We start from the raw sequence: 22,422 nt of genomic DNA on the forward strand, positions 1-22,422 counted from the left end.
GACAGGGGACCTGCCTTCCTGTCAGAGCTCTGGGTCTCCTTAGCAAGCCTGATGGGTAAAACTCTCCACAGCACAACAGCATAAAACCCCACAGCGGATGGCACGGTTGAGAGGGTGCACCGCTCTCTTAAAACAGCTCTCATGGCACGCTGCACCGACGAGAGGTGGAAGGAACAGCTGCCCTGGGTCCTGCTGGGTCTCCGCACTGCACCGAAAGCAAATGGCGACGCTTCCTCTGCTGAAAAAGTCTACGGGGAAACACTGGTTGTACCAGGAGAATTCTTAACGCCGTCAGCTGATGGCGCCGACATCCCCCCCTCCCGAGGTTGAGGGAACTCATACAAAGGTTTGCGCCCTGCCACAAGACCTTCACCGACAGAACCATCACCTACAGCCCACCCGCCTTACAATCCTGCGCCTTCGTCTTCGTCAGGGTGGACACATGCCGCCTGCCCTTAACCAGGGCCCTACAGGGGGGCCCACCAAGTCATCAGGTGGGCCAGCAAAGCATTCTTCCTCGACATCCATAGGCGGGAGGACTGGATCACCATCAACAGACTGAAACCCCATTCCTGTTGGATGGCGAAGTTTGTGAAGAAGTAGGCAGGCGCCCCAGAGTTCCCCCGCAATACCTGCCTGCAGACGCGCACCTGCTTCCCCACCAAGGCAGGGCCTGGGGCGGCCCAGGAAACGCACCCAGCCATCCCTGGGTGTCAACTCCACCCCATGCCCACAGTTCTCCAGAGGCAGGGGCCCACTCCAACTGCCCAAGTGCCTCCATGATTAATATTGCTTCATCCAATAATTGCTCGTCTGATTATTCTTTTTGGGGGGGGAGTACTTGCAAGGGCGACAAATCCACCTCTCCTCCTTGTGTTTCTCCTTTCAGATGTACATTAATCACATCACGTATTTTACCTTTCTGCCGATATGTATAGGCAGTCCCCAGTTTACGACGGGTCTGGTTTACGATGTTCTGAGGTTACAACGCTTTTCAAATATATTCACCAGAAATTATTTCCTGGTTTACAACTCATGTTCCAGGGTTATGAGGCATCATACGCCGATCCGACTTAAGAAATATGACTCTCAAATGGCAGAATAATAAAAATTTGGAGGTTTTTTTTTTTTTATGAAAAACTCAAAATGCAGTTTACATAGTTTTCAATACACCCAAAGCATTAAAAGTAAGTTTTTCTTAGGATTTTTGATGATTTTCGATGATTTTTCAGTTTATGACCCGGCGTAAAAACGGAACCCGTCGTAAACTGGGGACTGCCTGTATCTACCTTTTATATGCCACGTAACCAATGTTGCACATATTTTTATGCTTGCCAGAAAACACAAATCTTGTATAGACGCAGCGGGGGGCCCTTGGGTCGCCCGCTACCTTTCCGTCCGCTTTTTGTCTTCTAAACACCTGTCGAGAATAATAAAAAAACCAGTCTCTGTTTTAGCATTTCTCTTGAACCTCACACCTGCTATAGATATGAAATGGACTATTCGCTCATATATCAAAAATAAATGGCAAGTGTGCTGGTCTTCTCTCCTGGCCAACAATAGAAAGTACAGGAAGACCAAACAAAGTATTGTATCAAACATTGGCCATCTGGATTCCAACAAAACCATAGGGTAGAGAAATTCTATTATGTTGTCTGGGAATTGGCCATACTCGATTGACCCACAGATTCCTTTAAAAGGGGGAACTGCACTAGTCTGTATACAGTGTGACTCTCCTCTTCCTGTGGAACACATTATTACATTGCCTTAGGTATGCTGCAGCACAGTAAAGACATGGGTTAGTGAGGAGGGATATAAAGCAGAACTGCTTGGTCCTGATGTAGTTGTTAATAACAAAGTTGCATTCCTTAGAGACATTAACCTCTATATTGAAATTTAGTATTGACCTCTTGGTATGCTGCTAAGTGTAGTAGAGTATATATACTTTTGCAATTGTGTATACAAGCATGTTTATGGATAAATATTTTTATTTTTTTACTTTTTTACACTGTAAAGGTTATATGCATATCCTAAATGCAAAGTTGTCATTTCTTTTATAGGGGAATATAAGTTTTTGCCAAATGTCAATTTTTACCATACTGTAGTTTTAAAATAATTCTTTTATTTAATTTATAAATTCATTGCCATACCTATTCATCTTGAACCAAATTCATTATAGAGCTGAATAATCCCTCGGATTCCAGTGCTTGGCTTTAAGCCTAGATTTCATATTCCATTCCATTCCAATGAGTGGGGAGGACAGTCAGGTGCTTGGAGGTCGTCATCTAGCAACTGACCACCACAACGACAAGAGAAGAAAATAAGGAAATATGCGAGGAAATATATAGATGCTACATCAGAAGCAACCCAACAGAAAGAGGTTACAAAAGAAGACTGGCCAACATCTGGAATGAAAGAAATAACACCCCTCAAACAGAACAGAGGCTGGCAGACCAAGTAAGAAATAAAGATGAACTGGCTTTCCACAACAAAAGAGAGGAACTGGAAAGAGATATAACATCCAGCAATGAAGGACAAGAAGATGAACTAAGAGAAGATACTACTGAAGACGACAGTAATGGCAAGCTACCAAACAATGACACACGAGGAAATACCAAAAATGTAAGAGAGAGGTTGGAATGGGTGGAAAAGATTCAGATAAAGGATGAAGCCAGATACAGAAGGAACAAAGATCCCCTCCATGAAAGCCTAAAATGCAGAGAAACTGAAGGAGAAAACAAGCAAAGTTAATGAAATAATGAGACTAATACAAGCCACCAGTCTCACAGAATCAAATAACCTGGCATATGCAGGAGCAAGACTAGTAGAACTGAAAGGGGTACAAACACCAACACCACCATTGCAACCAAACCAACAGAAACCAAAACCTTGTAAAAGGTGCCTGGAAAGACAAATCCTGGCGATGAGATCGGACTTGAGTAAACTGAGAAATGGCAGAAAAGAGGCTGAGGAAGGAACTGAACAAGAAATGAAGTTACAGGAGAAGGGACTAAACAACACAATAGAGGATATAAAACAGGGGTTAAAGCCAAAGCACATAAGAGATCCAGCAGTACATGAACAGGAATAAAGGATACCAACAGAAACTCTTTGGAACCAACCAGAAACGACTATATAACCAACTAAGAGGGGAAAACAACCACCAGGTAATCCCTGAAGCCGAACCAAGTAAGAGACTCTGGGAAAACATATGGAGCAATCTGGTATCACACAACAAACATGCAACATGTCTCCAGGAAGTCAAGGCAGAAGGAATGGGAAGAATAAAACAAATTCACGAAGATCACGACAGACACAGTCAGACACTGAAGAAAATGCCCAACTGAAAAGCCCTGGGTCCTGATGAAGTCCATGGATACTGCCTCAGAAACTTTAAGGCCCTACATCCACGCATGCAGAACAACTCCGACATTGTATCATAGACCACCAAGCACCAAAATGGATGACCACAGGGAGAACATCCTTACTACAGAAAGACAAGAAAAATGATAGTATAGCAAGTGACTACAAGGCTATCACCTGCCTACCAATAATGTGGAAGTTACAAACAGGTATCATCAGTGAAAGGCTATACAACTACCTAGAGGATACAAAAACCATCCCCCACCAACAGAAAGGCTGCAGATAGAAGTGTAGGAGCACAAAAGACCAGCTCCTGATAGACAAAATGGTAATGAAGAAAAGTAAGAGGAGAAACAACCTAAGCATGGCATGGATTGACTGTAGAAAGCCATCGACATATCACACACATGGCTAATAGAATGCCTGAAAATATATGGGGCAGAGGAAAGCACCATCAGCTTACTAAAAAATACACTGGGCAAAAGGAAAACAATACTTACAAGCTCTGGGATAAGACTAGTAGAGGTTAACATCAGGAGAGGAATCTTTCAAGGCGACTCACTGTCCCCACTACTCTTCGTAGTAGCCCTGATCCCTATGACAAAAGTACTGCAGAAGATGGATGCTGGGTACCAGCTCAAGAAAGGAGGCAACAGAATTAACCATCTGATGTTCATGGATGACATCAAGCTGTATGGTGAGAGCTTAAAGGAAATAACTCCCTAATCCAGACTGTAAGGACTGTATTTGGGGACATCAGGATGGAGTTTGGAATAGAAAACTGCACCTTGGTCAACATAAAAAAAGGTAGTGACAAAGACTGAAGGGATAAAGCTACTTGACAGGAATAGGATCAATCACATAGATGAGACAAGATACAAATACCTGGGATTAACAGAAGGAGAGGATATAAAACACCAAGAGATAAAGGATATGATTAGGAAAGAATATATGCAACTCAAGTTAAAACTTGACCCTGGAAACACAATGAAAGCCAAAAACACAAGGGGAGTACCAGTAATCAGATACAAAATGGGAGTAGTATAGTGGACAAAGGCTGAACTCTGCAGCATAGACCAAAAAACTAGAAAACACATGACAATACACAAAGCACTACACCCAAGAGCAAATACAGACAGACTATGAACACAAAAGGAAGGAGGGAGAGGTCTACTAGGCATAGAGGACTACATCAACATCGAGAGCAGAGCACTGAAAACCAGTGACAATGAATGGCTAAGGAGTGCATGGGAAGGAGGACTGACAAAAGCAGACGAAAACTTAGGATATACAGAGACAGGAGAATGAAAAACTGAACAGAGGAATGACACACCAAACCAATGCATGGACAGTACATGAGACAGACTAAAGTACTGGCCAGCAACAAAATATGTCAATGGCTACAAAAATAAGAACTTACAAAAGGAAGAACTCAAAAAGGAAACAGAAGAAATGCTAACAGCGGCACAAGATCAGGCCCTGAGAACCAGGCAAAGGTCCTCTGGTATTATGGTATCAGAACAGATAGGGTGATATGTGCCAATAGACCAGACTTGATGTTGACTGACAAAACCAAGAAGATAATTATCACTCATTGATGTTGCAGTACCAGGGGACACCAGAGAATGAAAAAGAAAATATTGTGTATCAAGACCTGAAAATAGAAATAAGGAGGATATGGGATATGCCAGTGGAAATTGTACCCATAATCATAGGAACACTAGGAACGACCCCAAGATCCCTGAAACGGAACCTGGAAAAACTAGATGCCGAAGTAGCTCCAGGAGTCATGCAGAAGAGCGTGCTATAAGAAACAGTGCACATACTGTGAGAAAAGTGATGGACTTCTAAGGAGGCAGGATGCAACCCGGAACCCCACACTATAGTTAGTCACCCACTTGAATAGGATGAATGAGAAAAAGCAAAAATACTGTGAGAAAAGTGATGGACTTCTAAGGAGGCAGGATGCAACCGGGAACCCCACACTATAGTTAGTCACCCACTTGAATAGGATGAATGAGAAAAAGCAAAAACAAAATATTTTACAAATAGTTGATTTCTCTGCAACCTTTTCAAACAGCAAAAGAATGACTCTTAAATGTTTTAAGGAGAGCCAACTACTACCTAATGACAAAAAATCAAGGTAGCTTGAAAACAAAACCTTCTATTACAGTTCACAAGCTTTAAGCTAACTTTCCCAGTGAAAGTTCAAAATTTTAAATTCAGTCTTTGTTCCATGGCATATTTATACTTTGTTTACAGCAAGGGTAATATTAAAAAACAAAGGATCACTAATATAAACAGTAATGATGACTCTTGAAGCAATCTAAACTTGCAGTTTTTATTTTGTTCAGTTTTCAGAAGAAAACACTTCACATAGAAATGTACAAGACACCTGCCTATAAACACACAGGATATAAAAAAAAGAGCCTCATTCTTGTCAACATACACCCATCAAATATGTAACATTCTTCAAAAGTGTTTTACACATTTTGTGCAATTCCTAGTCCAGCATACTCTGCTTTACCTACTACATTATACTTTTGTACTCTATATATATACAATCAGCAATTCTTTACCTCACTTTAACTGACCTGCGAATGAATGTTCAGCAATATCCATATGTGTAAGTTATGAGTAATGTTACATTTGTTCTGGTATATATGATTCATACATTGTGTGATAAGAAAAGATAATGTACAGCATCTGTTGGAGATAATAGTTTGAATTTCATATTCTGGGATGCTTATATAAGAAATCCAAGATATATTACTATATGGTTTCATGGCATCCTTAAAAAATCAAGTTATTGCTATGAGAGTTATAAAAAATTCATTACAAATAAAATGTTCAACTTGAAAGTAAAAAGAAAATATGCTATCTTTCGTTTTATAAGCCCTACACTAATCCTGAGAGACTAAGAAAAAAATCATACTAAATTCTAGCAGTAAAAGACAAAACTGAGATGTGTAAAGATGAATACTATTCAAGTGGTACAGCTTCTACTTCATAAATACACTTAGTCTTTGTTATATGAAAACTCAAATTTTGCTGGCATCTTCTCTGTGCAATTATTCCTCAAAGCTTAATGATTATATAACAAAAAAAATTAATACTGTAAAGGCACACAAAAAGTGTACAACTTGATGCTCAGTATGTTGCAAACTTCCACAAAAACTGTGACCTAACTGTGACCTCTTTTGTCAACAAAATTAAAAATATGGTTAACAGGACCTCATTCTCTACAAGTTCCACTCAAACAGTTGAATACTGATCTTTACCACTGTTTTCCCTCAGTTGTACCAAGTCTTGGCAATGATAAATATTTACCAGCAATGACTCAAGAACAACAGCACCAACTTATTGAAGACAAGCAATATAAATACATTACAAATTGAACCACTAATTCATTACACAAACTTCCACTAATAAAACCATAAAAAAAATTGTGAATAGTGTTTCTAACAAAAATCAAATTCTTGACAGCAGAACAACTGATGATAAAGTGCCAACACATTTTTTTGCTATAAAGCTTTTACCCAAATAACAAAAAAACTGCTACTAATGATTTAAAGTTTTACATAATCTTTTAAGCTCTACATAAAAAATATACTGTATAGATAATTTTCATCACAATTTTGACAAGATCCCAATGATACTGATTTTTGTTATAAAAAAAACTGGTTAAAAAATGTCTCAATTTGTTACATATGCTATTTCTATGTTCATCATCTTGCTTACTGAGATTTTTAATGTACCCCATCATGCACTTTATATATTAATCTTAAATTGCTGAAATGAATTACTGATGCAAATTCTTCAAAGCTAATGCACAATAGCCTTTAAAAACAACTTGTAATGATGGTTCAGGAAAGAAATGTACAAAGAGGCTACAAATATGTCACCACATACCATAATTAAACTAAATGAAAGACTTGTAAAAGAGATCTTCCAGAACAGAACACGAGGTCAGAGTTTGTATACAGTATGATCTAAAAGAGGTAGAGGAGTTGGCTAATATCATTTGGGAAGTTACGTACAGTAATTATAAAACCTGTTTTCGAACCAACTTATAGCTTCACCTTACTGCAATTTTCACTCATTTCAAAGCCAAATCGACATCATACAAAATGTTTGAAGGAAAAAATAATAGATCTTACTCTTAAACTTACATGGGAAACCAAGATTGCATAAGAATATATTAAAAGAAAAAGGTCCCACAAACAGCCCAGTTTACCCTTGTAAAGAGAAAGACAAAAAAAGTGGTATGATAGCTACCATTTATATAAAGTTTGTTTTCACTGCATATAAACAAGGAAGTATGTAATGCTCAAGTCTTGAGTGATGAAAAGTCTCTTATGCTCCTTATGATACCAGTCAACATACAATTCCTTCACAGAAACTGATTATATTTATCACTGAACAACACTGCATGATTTATACACAGTAATGCCATCTTGATAAATCATCTTGATAGATCAAATTGAACCATTGGCAGCAAATCTCTTATCACCTGTAAGGTGGACACAGCATTTAGTGAATACACTTTCTGGTCCAGCTTTAAGACAGAACAAGAGAAGAAATGTAGACTCTGTGCATCAAGATCCCTCAATACTTATTCAAGAAGAGCAAAGCATTCCAAGCCAAAAGTTTATTTCATGCACATAACCTCTGGCATTGCTAATGACCTGCACTCTAATCTTTCTGAGGTACAGTATAAATGACAATCTCACCTTGAGTTTCCTTTCCCACTTTGAAAAGCAGCATATACATGTACATACGCTACCGGGGTCTAAGCAATGTCAGGCAGGGCAGCCGATCGAGACTACGGTCTACCCCAAAGCCAAATCAAAGTCCTTCAAAGGAAGGCATCGTGCTTACCCCACACAAAAAATGGGAAAAAGCATGTTAAAAGAAGAAGAAGAAGAAGAAGATCATCTTGCCCTCAATCAACACAACCTTTTTTTACAGTTGTTGCTTGCCACATTGATACAGTATGTGTAATTTTTTTACTGACGGCTATACAAGCTTCAATTGACTAATAATTATTATAGCCACTGCATTCGTTCCCTTTTGCAATAACAAAGAATGAGAATACATTTACCCCCTGGCAGAGGTGGTTTCACTACGCTTTGTTCTGCAAAGTTAAAAGTCAAAACTACAGTACACTCAATAACCGTGCTTTTGAACATTTCCTTAAACAGAAAAATTTCAATGAACAAATCATTTGGAAACTAACATATGCATAAGATACCTAGTTAATATAGTCAATTCATTTACTTGATATTCTTTACAAAAAAGTCTCAAGTTAATATGTATATAAGGTAATATTAGTAAACGTCAAAACGTACAACTCGAATATGAAAAAGGAAATTATAGGAAGCAGTATCTCATACTACCTAAAGACACCTTCCAGTTAATGACATGCATAAAATAAACAAATGAACACTTCCTATTTGAAATCCTACAATAAGATAATATCATCTCAGTAATCACCATACTTACTGGATTCAGAATGCCAGCATATAAACAATAACATTTCATTTAGAAAACATCGTCACAGGACAAATAAATACCAAAGATAAATAAAAACAACACAAGAAAACAACCTGGAAATTTTGGCAAATCACATCGTCTTGGCAATGATAATTACGGCTTCTCACAGCCACTATTTTCTTAGCGCGGTTTTCTTGTTCCCCATCAGCACAGCAAAAACAACACTGGCTATCTTTTCATAGCAAACGAACATCAGTGCTGCTGTTAGAACAGTCTGCAAAATTTTTGCTTCCAGTCCTTTGAATAACCCTCGAAAGCCATGCTTCCTGCAACAAAAAATTGATGGTGATTTAGAAAGTTATTCCACATTTTAGGAATACATCTTAGGCAGGTTCCACGGATATTAATTAGTATTAAGATACCTCTCAAAGACTTTTAAGTTTTTGAAGTACCATACCATTACACAGCACCATATCAGTATATTGAAGGTGAGTAAAGATGATTTTACTACTTCCTCTAACCATGAGGAACCATGACCTTTCTCCTCGCTCCAAATTTTATAAACACTTAGCATATTTTCCTTATAAATAGTCAAATACAACAATCATATCCACTGACCAATTGCATCCTTTTACACATTTTCAGTTTTATGCTCTTGGAAAATATTAAAACTTTAAAAATGTAAGAGTAAAAGCTACAATATTTAAACTTTCTTGTTGCACATTCATGCTCCTCTGACAAAATATCAAACTCAGGTTAATGCCACCTTGAGTGGTCACTATGTACACAAAGTACTATGTCAAATACACAGGAACATAAAAAATACAGATACAATTTACACAAGAAAATGAAACAAAAGGAATATAGGTTAAACTTCATTCTTGGATTACCTGAGGATGAAAAGCATGATGGAGATGAGGCCTGCTTTTTGTGGGAGTCCTTCATATGTGTGGCCATGCTGGAAGATACGAAAAAAAAAGTTAACATATTCCAAAACTTTGTGAAAATGTACAATAAATATTCACTCCGATTCCAACCAACTTCAAGGATCATAACTTGAAAAGAGCTTATACTAGCAAACCACAAAAAACAAAATCACTCAGTTCAGTATACAAAGTTATCAATCAAACTCAGGTACTGAAACGATACAAAAAATAACAATAAAACTAATATAAAACTGTGGAGAAAAATACTGGCCTCAGGCAAGGCCATGAAAAAATATTTTTTCTTTCACTCATGAAGGAGTTGCAGTATTAGCCAAAACAAATTGACAATAACTAGCATCATCTTATAGCCAGCCCTATGAGTCAAGTATTTTGACTAAATGGACTGGTTAAAACACTTGATAATGAAACAGATAAAAAACTGAAGATAAAAGTCAAGCAATATCTCTTTTCATGACTAAAACAATTTTTCTAATCATACACTTGACAAAAGAAACTGTACGATACCGACGAAGATAACTAATGGCATTTGCGGGCATTATCTTATCTTACATACTGGAGACTTGGGCAAACAGAAAATGGATCAGATTCTAAAAAGGTATACACAAAATAAGGCAGAGATTCAAGGCTGAAGAAAATTAATGAGCAAGTAGTCTCAAACCTCCACTTGTTTGGACATGTAATAAAAAGAGGAGAGAAGCAATTAATTTAGTGAAGTGTTGGTGACTGGATACTGACCAGCAGTAAGGCTACAAATTTGAGGACATGGATCAGACGGGAATTTAGGTTAAATGTGCACAAGGTAGAAGAGAAAGAACAGAATTCACCAGACGTTCAACACCGCAAAGGAACAATTTGACGTAAAAACTATAGTCACAGCAATGAACTGACAACTAAGTATCTATGACGTGAGATGCTTACCCTCTGCTTTGCCTGCACAAGTTGAATTGGGTAGGTTAGAACAGTAGCTATTGCTTTTGCGACTGCCCCAACGCCAAAGACAACAAGAGAGTTGAGCTGCTGGCTTTCATACATTTTTTGCATCTGCCTTTTCATTGCTTCATAGGCCATGAATTGGATGGCTGGATTGATCGTCAAGATGAGAGAAGAACACGCTCCAGACCATAGTCCAGCAATGCCCTCCTTCCTTTTCACTTGTATGAGACCATCTTAAAAATATGAAAAAAAATCTTCAAATCGATGGGGATTGTAAACACTGATTTCTAAGTGATTTTAAAAATGGACAAAATATTTATTTAAAATGCTGATAACATTTCAAGCAAGGTACTATTGAGAAAAATATGAATTAAAGGTAGGTACATGTTGGGACTGGATATACAATATAAAATACACATAAAGCCTTGCAAAAAATTCTATAAATTCTACAACACAATAGAGTTTTCAATGGTCATATCACAGACGACACATTCCCTGAGATTTCAAGACTACCATGATACATATTACTTGATCTAAAAGCTAATGGCAAAACAATTCCACAACTTACCTATAAGATTCTTGTAATTGTACTTCTGAGGAGAAGCCTGACTGCCACCCTTGAGTCGTGCACCTTGCATCTTCATGCGAGTATTCACAACCCACAGAGGATTTGTAGTCATGACGTTAACACATCCTAAGAAAACAGATCTGACCTTAGGGATGACAAAACATTTCCTGTGTTTGGAAAATTCTTTCCATGTATTTTGAAAATACCTGTATTCATGTACTGAGAAACTGTCCACAACAAGTGTTGGTTTGGGAACAGCTACCAACGCCTGTAAAGTCTGTTTTCTATGATTTATAAAGTCAAATCATAGTTCAACATACCCCTTGAAACTGGCTGTCATTAAAATTCAAGAAAAGCCTCATGAATATTTTTCTGTGTGTGTGTGTGAAGGGGTGGTTTTCCACACTTGAAGCACAAAAGGCTGCATATCCTTGCATGTTCATCATGGGGACTACATGGTCTTATGTTTACAAAATAACTACAGGTATCATTATTAATCCATTTAACAAGATAAGGAACAATGAAAATTACAATAATTGATATTTGAGAGAGATCTAGGATCCCACAGTCCTTGAAATCAGTTAGGTCACCTGAAGAAAGGGGACATTATTTGGCATCACTTCTAAAATCCATTTTTTAATGAAACGACAACTAATTCTGACTTTCCTAAACTGTTTCTTTCATCTACTTTGTAATTTTATTTAAAAGAAATTCCTGTACTGTCTTAATTCATTGGAAGAGTTTCTAGTTTTGAAAATCATGAAATGAATAAGGCATATTACTAGGACTGATCATTAATGTAAAGCTTACACAGGTAGGCATTTTCAAGCTCTGATAATCAACTTTATTACACAATATTTCATGGTATTATTTCCTATAAACATATGTACCAAGCATGAAATAAAAGTATCATTAAAACCCTGAAAAAAAAAAAAAGACTTCACGCTTCAACTCACACAATGGAAAGTTTTCTAGGAAGTAATAAGCAATTGCACAGTACAGTACTGTGCTCTGTTTTTTCTGCACAAAATTCAATGGCATTACAGTGTTGTCACTAAAACATTAGTAAAAATAAGTTTGCGCCACAAACTGAGTGTACATGCATAAAGAAATAACTGGGACAATTTTATTTACATACCTATTAAATTATGTTAGAATTCTCTAACTTACAAAATAAGATATCATTTTTGTGTACATATGAACTTCATGTATGTGCGCAATAAACAATAAGCTGTACAGATACATATACACTACTGTATAAATGAAAAGATTAACCCGTAAGAGGTCACATACTTGTAAACAAGGTTTACTCCCTCAAGTTACAAAAAATTGAAAATTATTTTTTTAGCTTAATCAATGCCAAATGGTCCCAAAAGAAAGGCAATAGCATTTAAAAGGCACACAACCCACATTTAAAGGTCCAAAACCAGAAGTCTGCATTAGGATCCCCCAGCTGGCTGCTGAGACATAATCATTGTGGTGTTGTCCATTTTTGCTTTTTTTTTGACTCTCCATACCTCCCCTTATAGGTCCCCTAATACATCTATCTTTTTTCACATATGAACAATTTATTATATAAATTTCTCTTACAAAATTTTAATTAGAAACAAATTAATTTACTTTTTATTCAGTAATACAACTTACAAACTACATTTTCTTTTTTCTCTATCGGTTTTACAAATTTCTAAGAGTATGATATTCTTCAAAACATGGTTCCAGATAGTGGCATATCACATTCACGGCAGTGGAAGCAAGTGTCTTTGCTCTGCTGTGGTTGACGATTTGTATGTCAGCAGACATAGCAAGTCCTTTGTACTCTGTTTTTTGGCACCCGGTGGCACTCACATCGTACGAATGAAATGATGTGCAGGAAGTCAGGTTGGATCTCCAGCAGCAGAGCGACGACCATGTGAGAGGCGTTCAACAGCATTATCCTCTAACAGCTGGCATATCACTTCAATTATGAAATCTGGCAGTATACATTCTTTTTATGGTTCTTAAGCATAAACAGTATTTGTGCATCCAACATTGTGATATCTAACATATGAAAAAAAGTTTCTTGTACCATTTTAGTGTCTTACAAGCACAATCAATAGGCCCCTGTCTTCCAGGAATAAAGATACTGAAAGAGGGCTGGACATGTATACCAATTAACGACAAATAATACGTGATTTATGTCAAGATAAGGCTCCATAATGGTTAGCACTACACTGCCAGAAAAACCTCAAAGTCTTGTCAAGTGTCACTTCTGTTTCAGCACCAGTGTACAGGATAAGATCTTGACCAAAACCAGTTTGACAGTCACATAAAACGAACAGTTTCAATCCAAATCTGTGATGTCTAGAAGGAATGCACTGCCTAAATGATATATTACCTCTCCATAAAATAAGGCTCTCATCTATGACCACACTACGAAAGGGATAAAACACTTCTTTGCATCTATTTCTTATATGATCAAACACTGCATGAATTTTGTTTACCTTGCCTACTGCACTGGTTAGATATCCTTCAAGATTATCACAGCAATGTAATGCACGTAAAATGTTTATAAAACGATTCACAGACATTTTATTTAAAAAAAAAATGGGTGTAATCAGGAGAGGATCAGTGACCCAATAATCATGATAATTTCCCTTCCTGACAATACCCATGAGCATAACCAAGGCAAAGAATTTCTCATCTATGATACTGTGATGTCATACCACTGTAGTTCCCTTGAGTGTTCGCTTGATATAAGACCTCCTTGCATAAAATAAAAGTAATAATTTGACACCTCTACAGTCAGTTCCATTATAGAATCATTCCCAAAATATTGAAAAAAATCACTTTCACAAGTATTTTCTTCAAAATCATCCACCTGTATCCCCGATAAACTTTCATCAAAATTGAAGGTGTAGAAAGTTATCACCACCAATCCATTGCCACCTAGGATCAGCTGGTCTGGCATCTCTGAGATGAGGCCAGCCATACCTCCCCAGCCACCCGTACCTCCCCTCCTCCGTGCAGTTCATAGAAATGGACGACGAACTCATCTTCCTCTTGTTGGCGGTGGTGTCGAAGAAGGGGTGGGGGTATCGGGTGGGATGGGGGGATCACTATGAGCGCTGTATGGCTGTTGGTGTGATTATTATTATTATTATTAAGATAAAAAATAAATGGAAGTAGCCCAAATTAAATAAAAGAGCCCAAGTCAAATCAAAAGGTAACCCAAAAAGTTGCATGTAGCAGATTGTGAAATCTGGTCGCCCAAAGGTTTAAAAAGCAGCCCCATTTGTGATTTGTAGTCCTATCTGGCAACCCTGCATCAGCCTCAGGCGCTGTTGCATTTCTGGAGGTTTGCCAAGTACCCATCCAACATAAACAATATCCTTACAATGAGCTATGAAGGCGGGGCAAATTTAAAAACTTCAGAATGTCATATGACGTGGATAACCTGTGTGGGACGACTTCTGCAACACATCATATGACGTGGTTGACCTCTTACGGGTTAAAAAGTTTGGTAAGAATATTTCTTTATAACATCACTTACCGGCTACCATCCCTAGCAACAAGTCTCGAAGGATGGTTTTGTCTTCGTTTGCCACCCTCTTGAGTCCATGGAATGTGTAGAAATACACGAAATTGGAGCAATAGAGAGATTCTATCACAGGAAACAGTCCACGGTAGAGGCCAGCTCTGAAAAAGCAGTTACTGCATGAAATCTTTTTAGCATAACTATATTGAAGTAAATTCATCTGTAAATACCAGGTGTCAGAAGTTTTCCCAAGCTTGAAATTTGAAAGATTATTACCAGGTATGTTAGTTTGTTTATTACTATCCTTTTGATTGCTCCTAAGAAAAATACTTAATAGACCCGAGATCTAATTTTCTTTTGAATTAAAATAAAAATGTTACGTATTACTGCAGCTTTCCTGAAGATGTATATTATACCTGCAGTAATTTTTTGTTGAAAACTTATAAAGAAAATGTCTCAAGTATTACTATCTAAACTGGACTTTTCAAGTTGTTAAATACGTAAAATCACTTTCTAACATACACTTAACTTTTAATCAAGTAAAAAAAAAAAAAAACATTTTCACACTGTCATCTTACTAAATCCTGCTGTACTTGATCTAAAGTTCAGCCTACTAGCAATCTACTATGGTGCTGCTCTTCCAAAAGGGGACATGCCCCTTAAAGGGGTTATGACTCTCACCCTATTATAGTACAACATTAAAAAGATTTTCATCCACTCCCAATCTAGCAACAGGGTTTGTGTGTTTCAATAAACTCTGAAACTATACGTACTGCACAATCTAGCAACAGGGTTTGTGTGTTTCAATAAACCCTGAAATCATATGTACTGCACAATGTTTTTATGTCTTTATTTAGCATGTTATCAGCTGATTATGTCATAACATTCAGCATCTTAATATAAACAGTATCAAAGCTCTGTGCTGAATGTCACAATGACATATTCTTTTCATATACCCTAATCTAGGGTAAGCGCTTGCTGGGACCAACTGGGGTATCATATAAAGAGTGGAATGCATGGCAAACCATAGACAAGACTAAAGGTTCTTTGTAGAGTCTGTGCAGCCCCAAAACTAGTACATTTATTATGAACTTCACTGGATTTGTTACAAAGAAATGATAAATTACAATACCATGAGTGCAATGCAGAACCATATTCATGTGTGTACATTAATAGCTTGAGAAGAGTTAACTTCATGTTAGACTTGCTACAATCCAGGGCAGGGGTAGCCTCTCTCCCATATAGTATACAGAATGAAAGTATCTTGGTCTCAGGTTCAGGACAGTACATAATGTCTGTATGGTTGGGATATGCTATCTCCTCTCTCTTATATTACCATAATTTTTTATGGCATGCAGCAAACTGTGTCAAGAATATAGCAAATGGTTATAGTGGCAAGTGGCCAAAAAAGACACCTGCGCAATCCTGATGGGAGCTAAGGGTAAACAGAAATTATAGAGAACCGTTTCAAAGTGTACACCCTGATAGGTAGTACCCATTAACATTTCCCAAACTCATGCCAGCTATTTTACCATACACAGTGTATCTAATAGTAAACACTCTTCAATATCTAGCAGTCTGGTAATAAGCTGATCAACATTCTTTTGGCAGCTTTTTCTGTGTATAGTATATGGTCTGCAAGACTTGGGCATGTTTGCTTTCAGTATGGGTCTGTCACCATGAAATTGTACTGTATATATTCAGTATATATTTAAACAATACTGCATTAGATAAGTTACTTACAGACTGAAATAAGAAAATGCTTACTCATCCATACTGGTTGGCCATTATTTAAGAGTGCTTATCCATTGAAGTGCAAAGAAAGCCTACTGAAATACTTTGAAGACATGGAGGTGGCCATTGAAAAATTTTTTTTAGACTGACCTATAAGGTGTCAAAATAGTTCATTTTTTTTTAAAGCAAAAATTTTAGAAGACGAAGTTTACACTTACAAGTAATCTCTTGATGTACAACTGTTCCCTTGCATGTTATCATTTGACCAATTCTTAACTAAAGTTCTCAGAGACTACTTCTTTCAATATCAACTGCAGCTCCCTGCTTTACATCCTAACCTAGAATATATGTCGTAAATGTGCCTTGCTGTAAAACTTCTCAGTTCCAGAGGTCTTTTATTCCTCACACTTTTGGACTGTGCAACAGTCTCCCTGAGAATGTTGTGCAATTGGAAATTCAAAAGTTCAAGCAAAGATGCAACGCATTACTACCCTAACACTATTTGCCTAGCATTTTAATACACTTTCATCTATTTATTAATTTATTTGTTCTTTTTTAGTAAGTGAGATCTCTTCTTTCTGTGTTCCCCTTTACCTTCCCTTACTTCTTCCTAATGAACACCATATTCTTTGAAAGCTTGAGTTCCAAGTCAATGGCCCCTGTGGGCTTGTTCCATATGAATTGGGTTCATCTTCTGAATAATAATAATGATAATGATAATATTGTAACTCATCAGAATACAGGAGTTAGTACTGTACTATCTTTAGTATGAATCACTGCCTTCCATGACTCTACCTTGATTTATTACAGAGAAGAGTTGGCTAATATTGAAATAACTCACAGTCCTTCATCCTTGAAAACCTCGGCCATGATGGCAAATGTGTTGCGGCTTGTCCGGGCTTCCTCCACTGAAAAATGCAAATGTGTTAGAAGAGGCAGTATAAACAACCTGCTTAATGTAACTGCTACAAAACCTCAATACAATTTTATGAAAATGTGACAGGTACCCCACTGACAGTTATGGTCAAGCTAATAGCATTTCTAAAAGAAAGTAGGCTACAAAAACTAAATTCCTCTTATCAGTAAATAAAACAATCTCTTGTTCCAAACATTGCAAGAGCAAGTTATAATTACTGTTCACTAATCCTTTTACTAAATACAATTCAGAACAAACATAGGAGTATCTGGTCCTGAAGAACACAGTATTTACTAAATAAGATAAAAATACAACTGAAACAACTTTTTTCAAACAATTTTCCATGCAATGCACAATACTCAAGTCTAAATCTGAAGCTAAACTTACCACAAGTTTTCAAGTGAAGACTCTAGCTGTTTAACTTTCAAAAATTTAAATACAGTGAAAAACATTCTTTCTTTCAAGGTGAAACTCAATACTGGTGTCTGTCCCCCCTGCCCCGCAACAATCCTTGCTTCAGCAGCTATGTAAAAATTATATAATTATTCACACATGCATGAATCTATAGTGCTTTTAAATAAACACAAGCATAAATATATAGTGCTTTCACAAGAACACACATGCATGAATCTATAGTGCTTTCACATGAACACACATGCATGAATCTATAGTGCTTTCACATGAACACACATGCATGAATATATAGTGCTTTCACAAGAACACACATGGATGAATCTATAGTGCTTTTAAAGGAACACACATGCATGAATCTATAGTGCTTTCACATGAACACACATGCATGAATCTATAGTGCTTTCACATGAACACACATGCATGAATCTATAGTGCTTTCACATGAGCACACATGCATGAATCTATAGTGCTTTCACAAGAACAATCACACCGCCTGTACCGACATAAAAAAGTTGCCTTTTAACATTCGATAAACTTGTGCTATTGTTTGAGTACGTGCATATTCGTCTTGGGCATTTTTGAAAAAAAGTCAAAAGTAAGTTGCACTTTGTAAATATCAAGACTCTGTAATGTATTAGGAGAGCATTCAAATGGCTACTGACTGAAATGCACAAACATTAATTCAAAATTAACATTTCCTGATCCTTAATGCAATACTGTACATGATTGTTTAAATTTTCACTCACATTGTAATCTTGTTCTGACAGTATCAAGTGGGTAGAATGCTGTCATGGCCACCGCCGACCCCTGGGGGGGGAGAAAGTAAAAAATAGGATTGAATATAAAATAATTAAGAAATACTCTGTACTAATGTACTACAGCTCTGGGTACACTTTCGATCGAGATATGCGCATAATTATAATTATATGACAGGGTGAATAAATACCCTTCAGATATATTGCTGATGCTTAGAAATGAGGACCAGTACACAGAATTACAAAGATGGGGTGAATAAATATCTTCAAGCACACTCCTGATACTTAGAAATAGGAATAACATCTCAAGAACAGGATCTAAAAAAAATTAACAACCATTTGGACTTGATTTTGTATGGCTCACTAAGGAAACAAGGAATATTATGATGATAGCAAAAAATTTTTATTGAAGCTAAAAGAGAATCTCTACTGGATAAAAAGATGGAAGGATTAGGCAGAGAAGGACCTTCAAGAGTAGAATCTTGCTATGGGTACTAAATCAAACAATCCAGTAGTTTAAGGTCACAACAAAAGTGCAGGATATAAAAATGATTTTCATGTTATTCAAAAGTCATGTGATCATACCTTTGCAATTCACACACCATCCAAAAAAAAAAAATGTGAAGCCATTGAAATACATTGGTGATGTATCCTCTAAAGATGATTATATTACGTGTCTTGACCATCAGCCTACAACTTACAGTTGTAGAGGGGACTTACAACTCAAGTTCTGGCTCCTCTCAAGAGATCGTATTCAACAAACTCTTCAAGGCCAATTACTCCTCCATTGCCCCTCCATTCAATGAAGCCCATCTTTCATCATACTACAGCATAGTGTATATTTTCTTTTAGCTTCACTGGCTCTTCCTCTAAGCTGAAGTTGAGTCATCATCCCACCAGTATCTTAAGAAGTCATACGAGTAAACTAGCAGAAACTTCTTCTCAAGGCGATAGCCTGAGAAAGGAAAGGTACTGATGTGTTTACGATGCAACAATGAGATACGTTTCTCCATTCAAGGATGTCTTGCATTAAAGATTCAATTTCTTGAACTTTAATTGCTGCATTTAGCCGTTTTACAGCAAGTGGTGATCATTACATCAATTTGCTCTGGCCATTGACTGTGCCACATTCTTTGCACACTGCTCTTCCACAGTCTTTGGCTTGACTTCTTTAGCATTAGCATGACGGTACATTTGAGCAAACTTTCTTTCCATGCTCGTTTATTTGTAGCCTTCTGTTTTTGCCTTTTTTTTTAGACACTGTAGTTCATTTTTCACTTCTAAGCATTTCACTCTGAGGAACCTAATACTGTGCATGCAATTTTCAGAGCTTTCTTGCTTGTTTCATAAAAATGTACACTCACCATAAGAAGAATAAAAATAAACTAATAACAGCAGAAATATAAAAGCCTAGACCAACATCCTACCTAAGGAATCTTAAAGGTGGATGCAACCAGCCTACTACTGAAAAAAACACTCAAATCCTGAAATAAGAGCCCTAGAGCTTGGTCAATTAATCATACTGTTTTTCTGTGGTGCTTTTGATTTATCCAACTCTGCGACACTTACTTTTAATTTTTGTATCTATAATATCAAAGGATACATACTTGACCAACTCAGTTTTCAAATCACAGCCTGCACTGATTTATTTAAGATGAATCTTAACACCACAATCCAACTAAGTCTGAAACTCACCAGTGGTGTTCAGGGGCCTCTACTGTTTCCAGTCTTTGAATGTGACATAACTGTTAATCTTGGAAAGAAATTGCAGTAATACTGTATATGGATGATGCACCTGTTATGTGTTCTTCCCCAATGCAGCATGCAAGAGCTGTCACTTACAAGAGATACTTAGTGCCTCAGATCAGCAAATGGCATAAGCCATTTTCATGAGAGTACAAATGCAGGAAAGTCCTCTTAGAAATGTCATGGATGTTGATGCTTAGAAATTTCAAAAGGCCACAAAGACACTGTCCTTTTGAAACATTCATTTTAGCTGTTGTCTATTTATCTATTTGCTTGTATAGCACTGTACTGTGAATCACATCTAATTCCAAACCTTTCTCCATTTTCTCTTATTGTTCTTATTCATTCTGCAGATTTTACAAGACCAGTTAACAACAGCAAGGTTTGTGTAATACGTATTAATGTGTGAATATACTTTATAAAAGTGATACTGTACAGTATTCTTATGTCTAGGAAGTTATCTCTCAAAATGCAGGCTGCAGCTAACAGCACAAAGACATAAGATATAAGCTAACTTTAACAGTAAGTAAGATTCATCCCAAATAATCCAGTGGTTTTTAAATGGCACATCACCGCTGACACAAGAGGAAAATAGTTTTGCAGCCAAACTGGGTAGCACTGCAGGTGTAGTAATAGCAGTGTATCAAGTCTCTTCTTTCCTTTTGTGATGGTGGATGAAGGTGTGCAACATTATATTCTGCCAAAGTATAGCTTCCTTATTCTACCATAACTTTTGACATCTTTCCACATGCAATTCATCATCTGAGTGTTTGCACTTGCTTTCAGGAGGTCAGGAACTGTACTGACAAAAAAAAAAAAGTCATGACTTCAAGGAAATTATAATGCCTGAAGCGAAAAATGTTCCAAAATGTGTCTACATCCACACAACATGAGGAAAACAGAAACTCAACAAACGAAAAGTAGTTATTGGAAAGTTTCCATAAACTTGAAACTGACAATTGACAATACTCAGCATTTTCATTGGCTAAAAGATGAAGAATCAATTGCATAACACATAAGATCACAAAAAAAAGGGGGTAAATAGATGAAACATGACCTATATAGTATTCGTATAGACAGTTGCCCAGGAAATCAGAGAGGAATTGAAAGACACTGGAAAGACTAAAAAAAAAAAAAAAAAAATTTTTTTCAGAACATAATGATTTTTATGATAAACTCAATTTTTTAGGTACTTACCCGCCATCATTAGCTTTATCTGCGGCTACTTGGTGCAGGTTCAACAAGTGTTAAAACTGAAACAATCGTTGAGTGAAACGCTCCCAATAGTTACTCCCCCACCCTTTAGGGGGATGGGATAAGACAGCAAGTGTTTTGGTTTATCAGTTGTCTCTTAATCTCTTTAGCGGGGAGGGGAAAGGGATCTCAATGATGGAGTGTAAGTACCTGAAAAATTGATTTTATCATAAAAATAATTATTTTTGAGGTGAAACTTACCCTCCATCATTAGCTGACTCCAACATTATGTGCTGGAGGAGGGCCAGAGAATTCCCTATAACCAAATTATCAGATATTAGAAATATCCTTATCGCTGCTTACCCGATGCACATGATCCCATGGCAAGCTCTTTTCAGAGAGGATCTTCATCAGGTGAGGTCCACTATTGCAAGGAGGTGAAACGTGGACCTGAATATGGCCACTGGTTGAGATTGGGCAACACAAAATGGGAAGTTTGGCCTCTGTGCCTCAGGCCTGCAGAGTTAATGGGAGCTAAAACCAAAAGTAAACATGATCCCTAAAGAGTTACCACCTACCTAACTGAGTTGCTATGGCCTCTCACACCCAAAAGAACACCACCAATTTTTCCCTGAAAAAAGTGGTTCTCAATCAGCTCAGGGTAGCTTTCTCCAATAAGGAGTAATGGCTCTGCAACATAAGTCCAACATTATTTACCCTAATGAACTTCGTTTGTTCCCACCTAAGAGAAATAAAGCAATTACCGTACAACTATGCACAATCCTGCAGTCAAAACAAAGTAGAGTATGATATTACCATGTACGAACTCCAATACATAAGGT

At 37.1% G+C, this 22,422-nt stretch overlaps 1 protein-coding gene across 1 annotated transcript in view; it reads right to left on the reverse strand.

The window, feature by feature from the left end:
• Positions 1-5,670: 5,670 nt before the first annotated feature.
• The window catches only part of PMP34 (Peroxisomal Membrane Protein 34), a 29,392-nt gene continuing 12,640 nt past the window's right edge, over positions 5,671-22,422 (reverse strand). The window contains exons 2-8 of the mRNA XM_067089678.1: positions 18,632-18,692; positions 17,397-17,463; positions 14,837-14,982; positions 11,308-11,433; positions 10,725-10,972; positions 9,750-9,817; positions 5,671-9,185 (exon numbers count right to left, since the gene is read on the reverse strand). Coding sequence (XP_066945779.1) covers positions 9,032-9,185; positions 9,750-9,817; positions 10,725-10,972; positions 11,308-11,433; positions 14,837-14,982; positions 17,397-17,463; positions 18,632-18,692 — 870 coding nt within the window. The 3' untranslated portion in view covers positions 5,671-9,031. The remainder of the gene's footprint in view (positions 9,186-9,749; positions 9,818-10,724; positions 10,973-11,307; positions 11,434-14,836; positions 14,983-17,396; positions 17,464-18,631; positions 18,693-22,422) is intronic.

The sequence above is a fragment of the Macrobrachium rosenbergii genome, chromosome 46 (genome assembly GCF_040412425.1).
Source record: "Macrobrachium rosenbergii isolate ZJJX-2024 chromosome 46, ASM4041242v1, whole genome shotgun sequence".
NCBI classification, from domain to species: Eukaryota; Metazoa; Arthropoda; class Malacostraca; order Decapoda; family Palaemonidae; genus Macrobrachium; species Macrobrachium rosenbergii.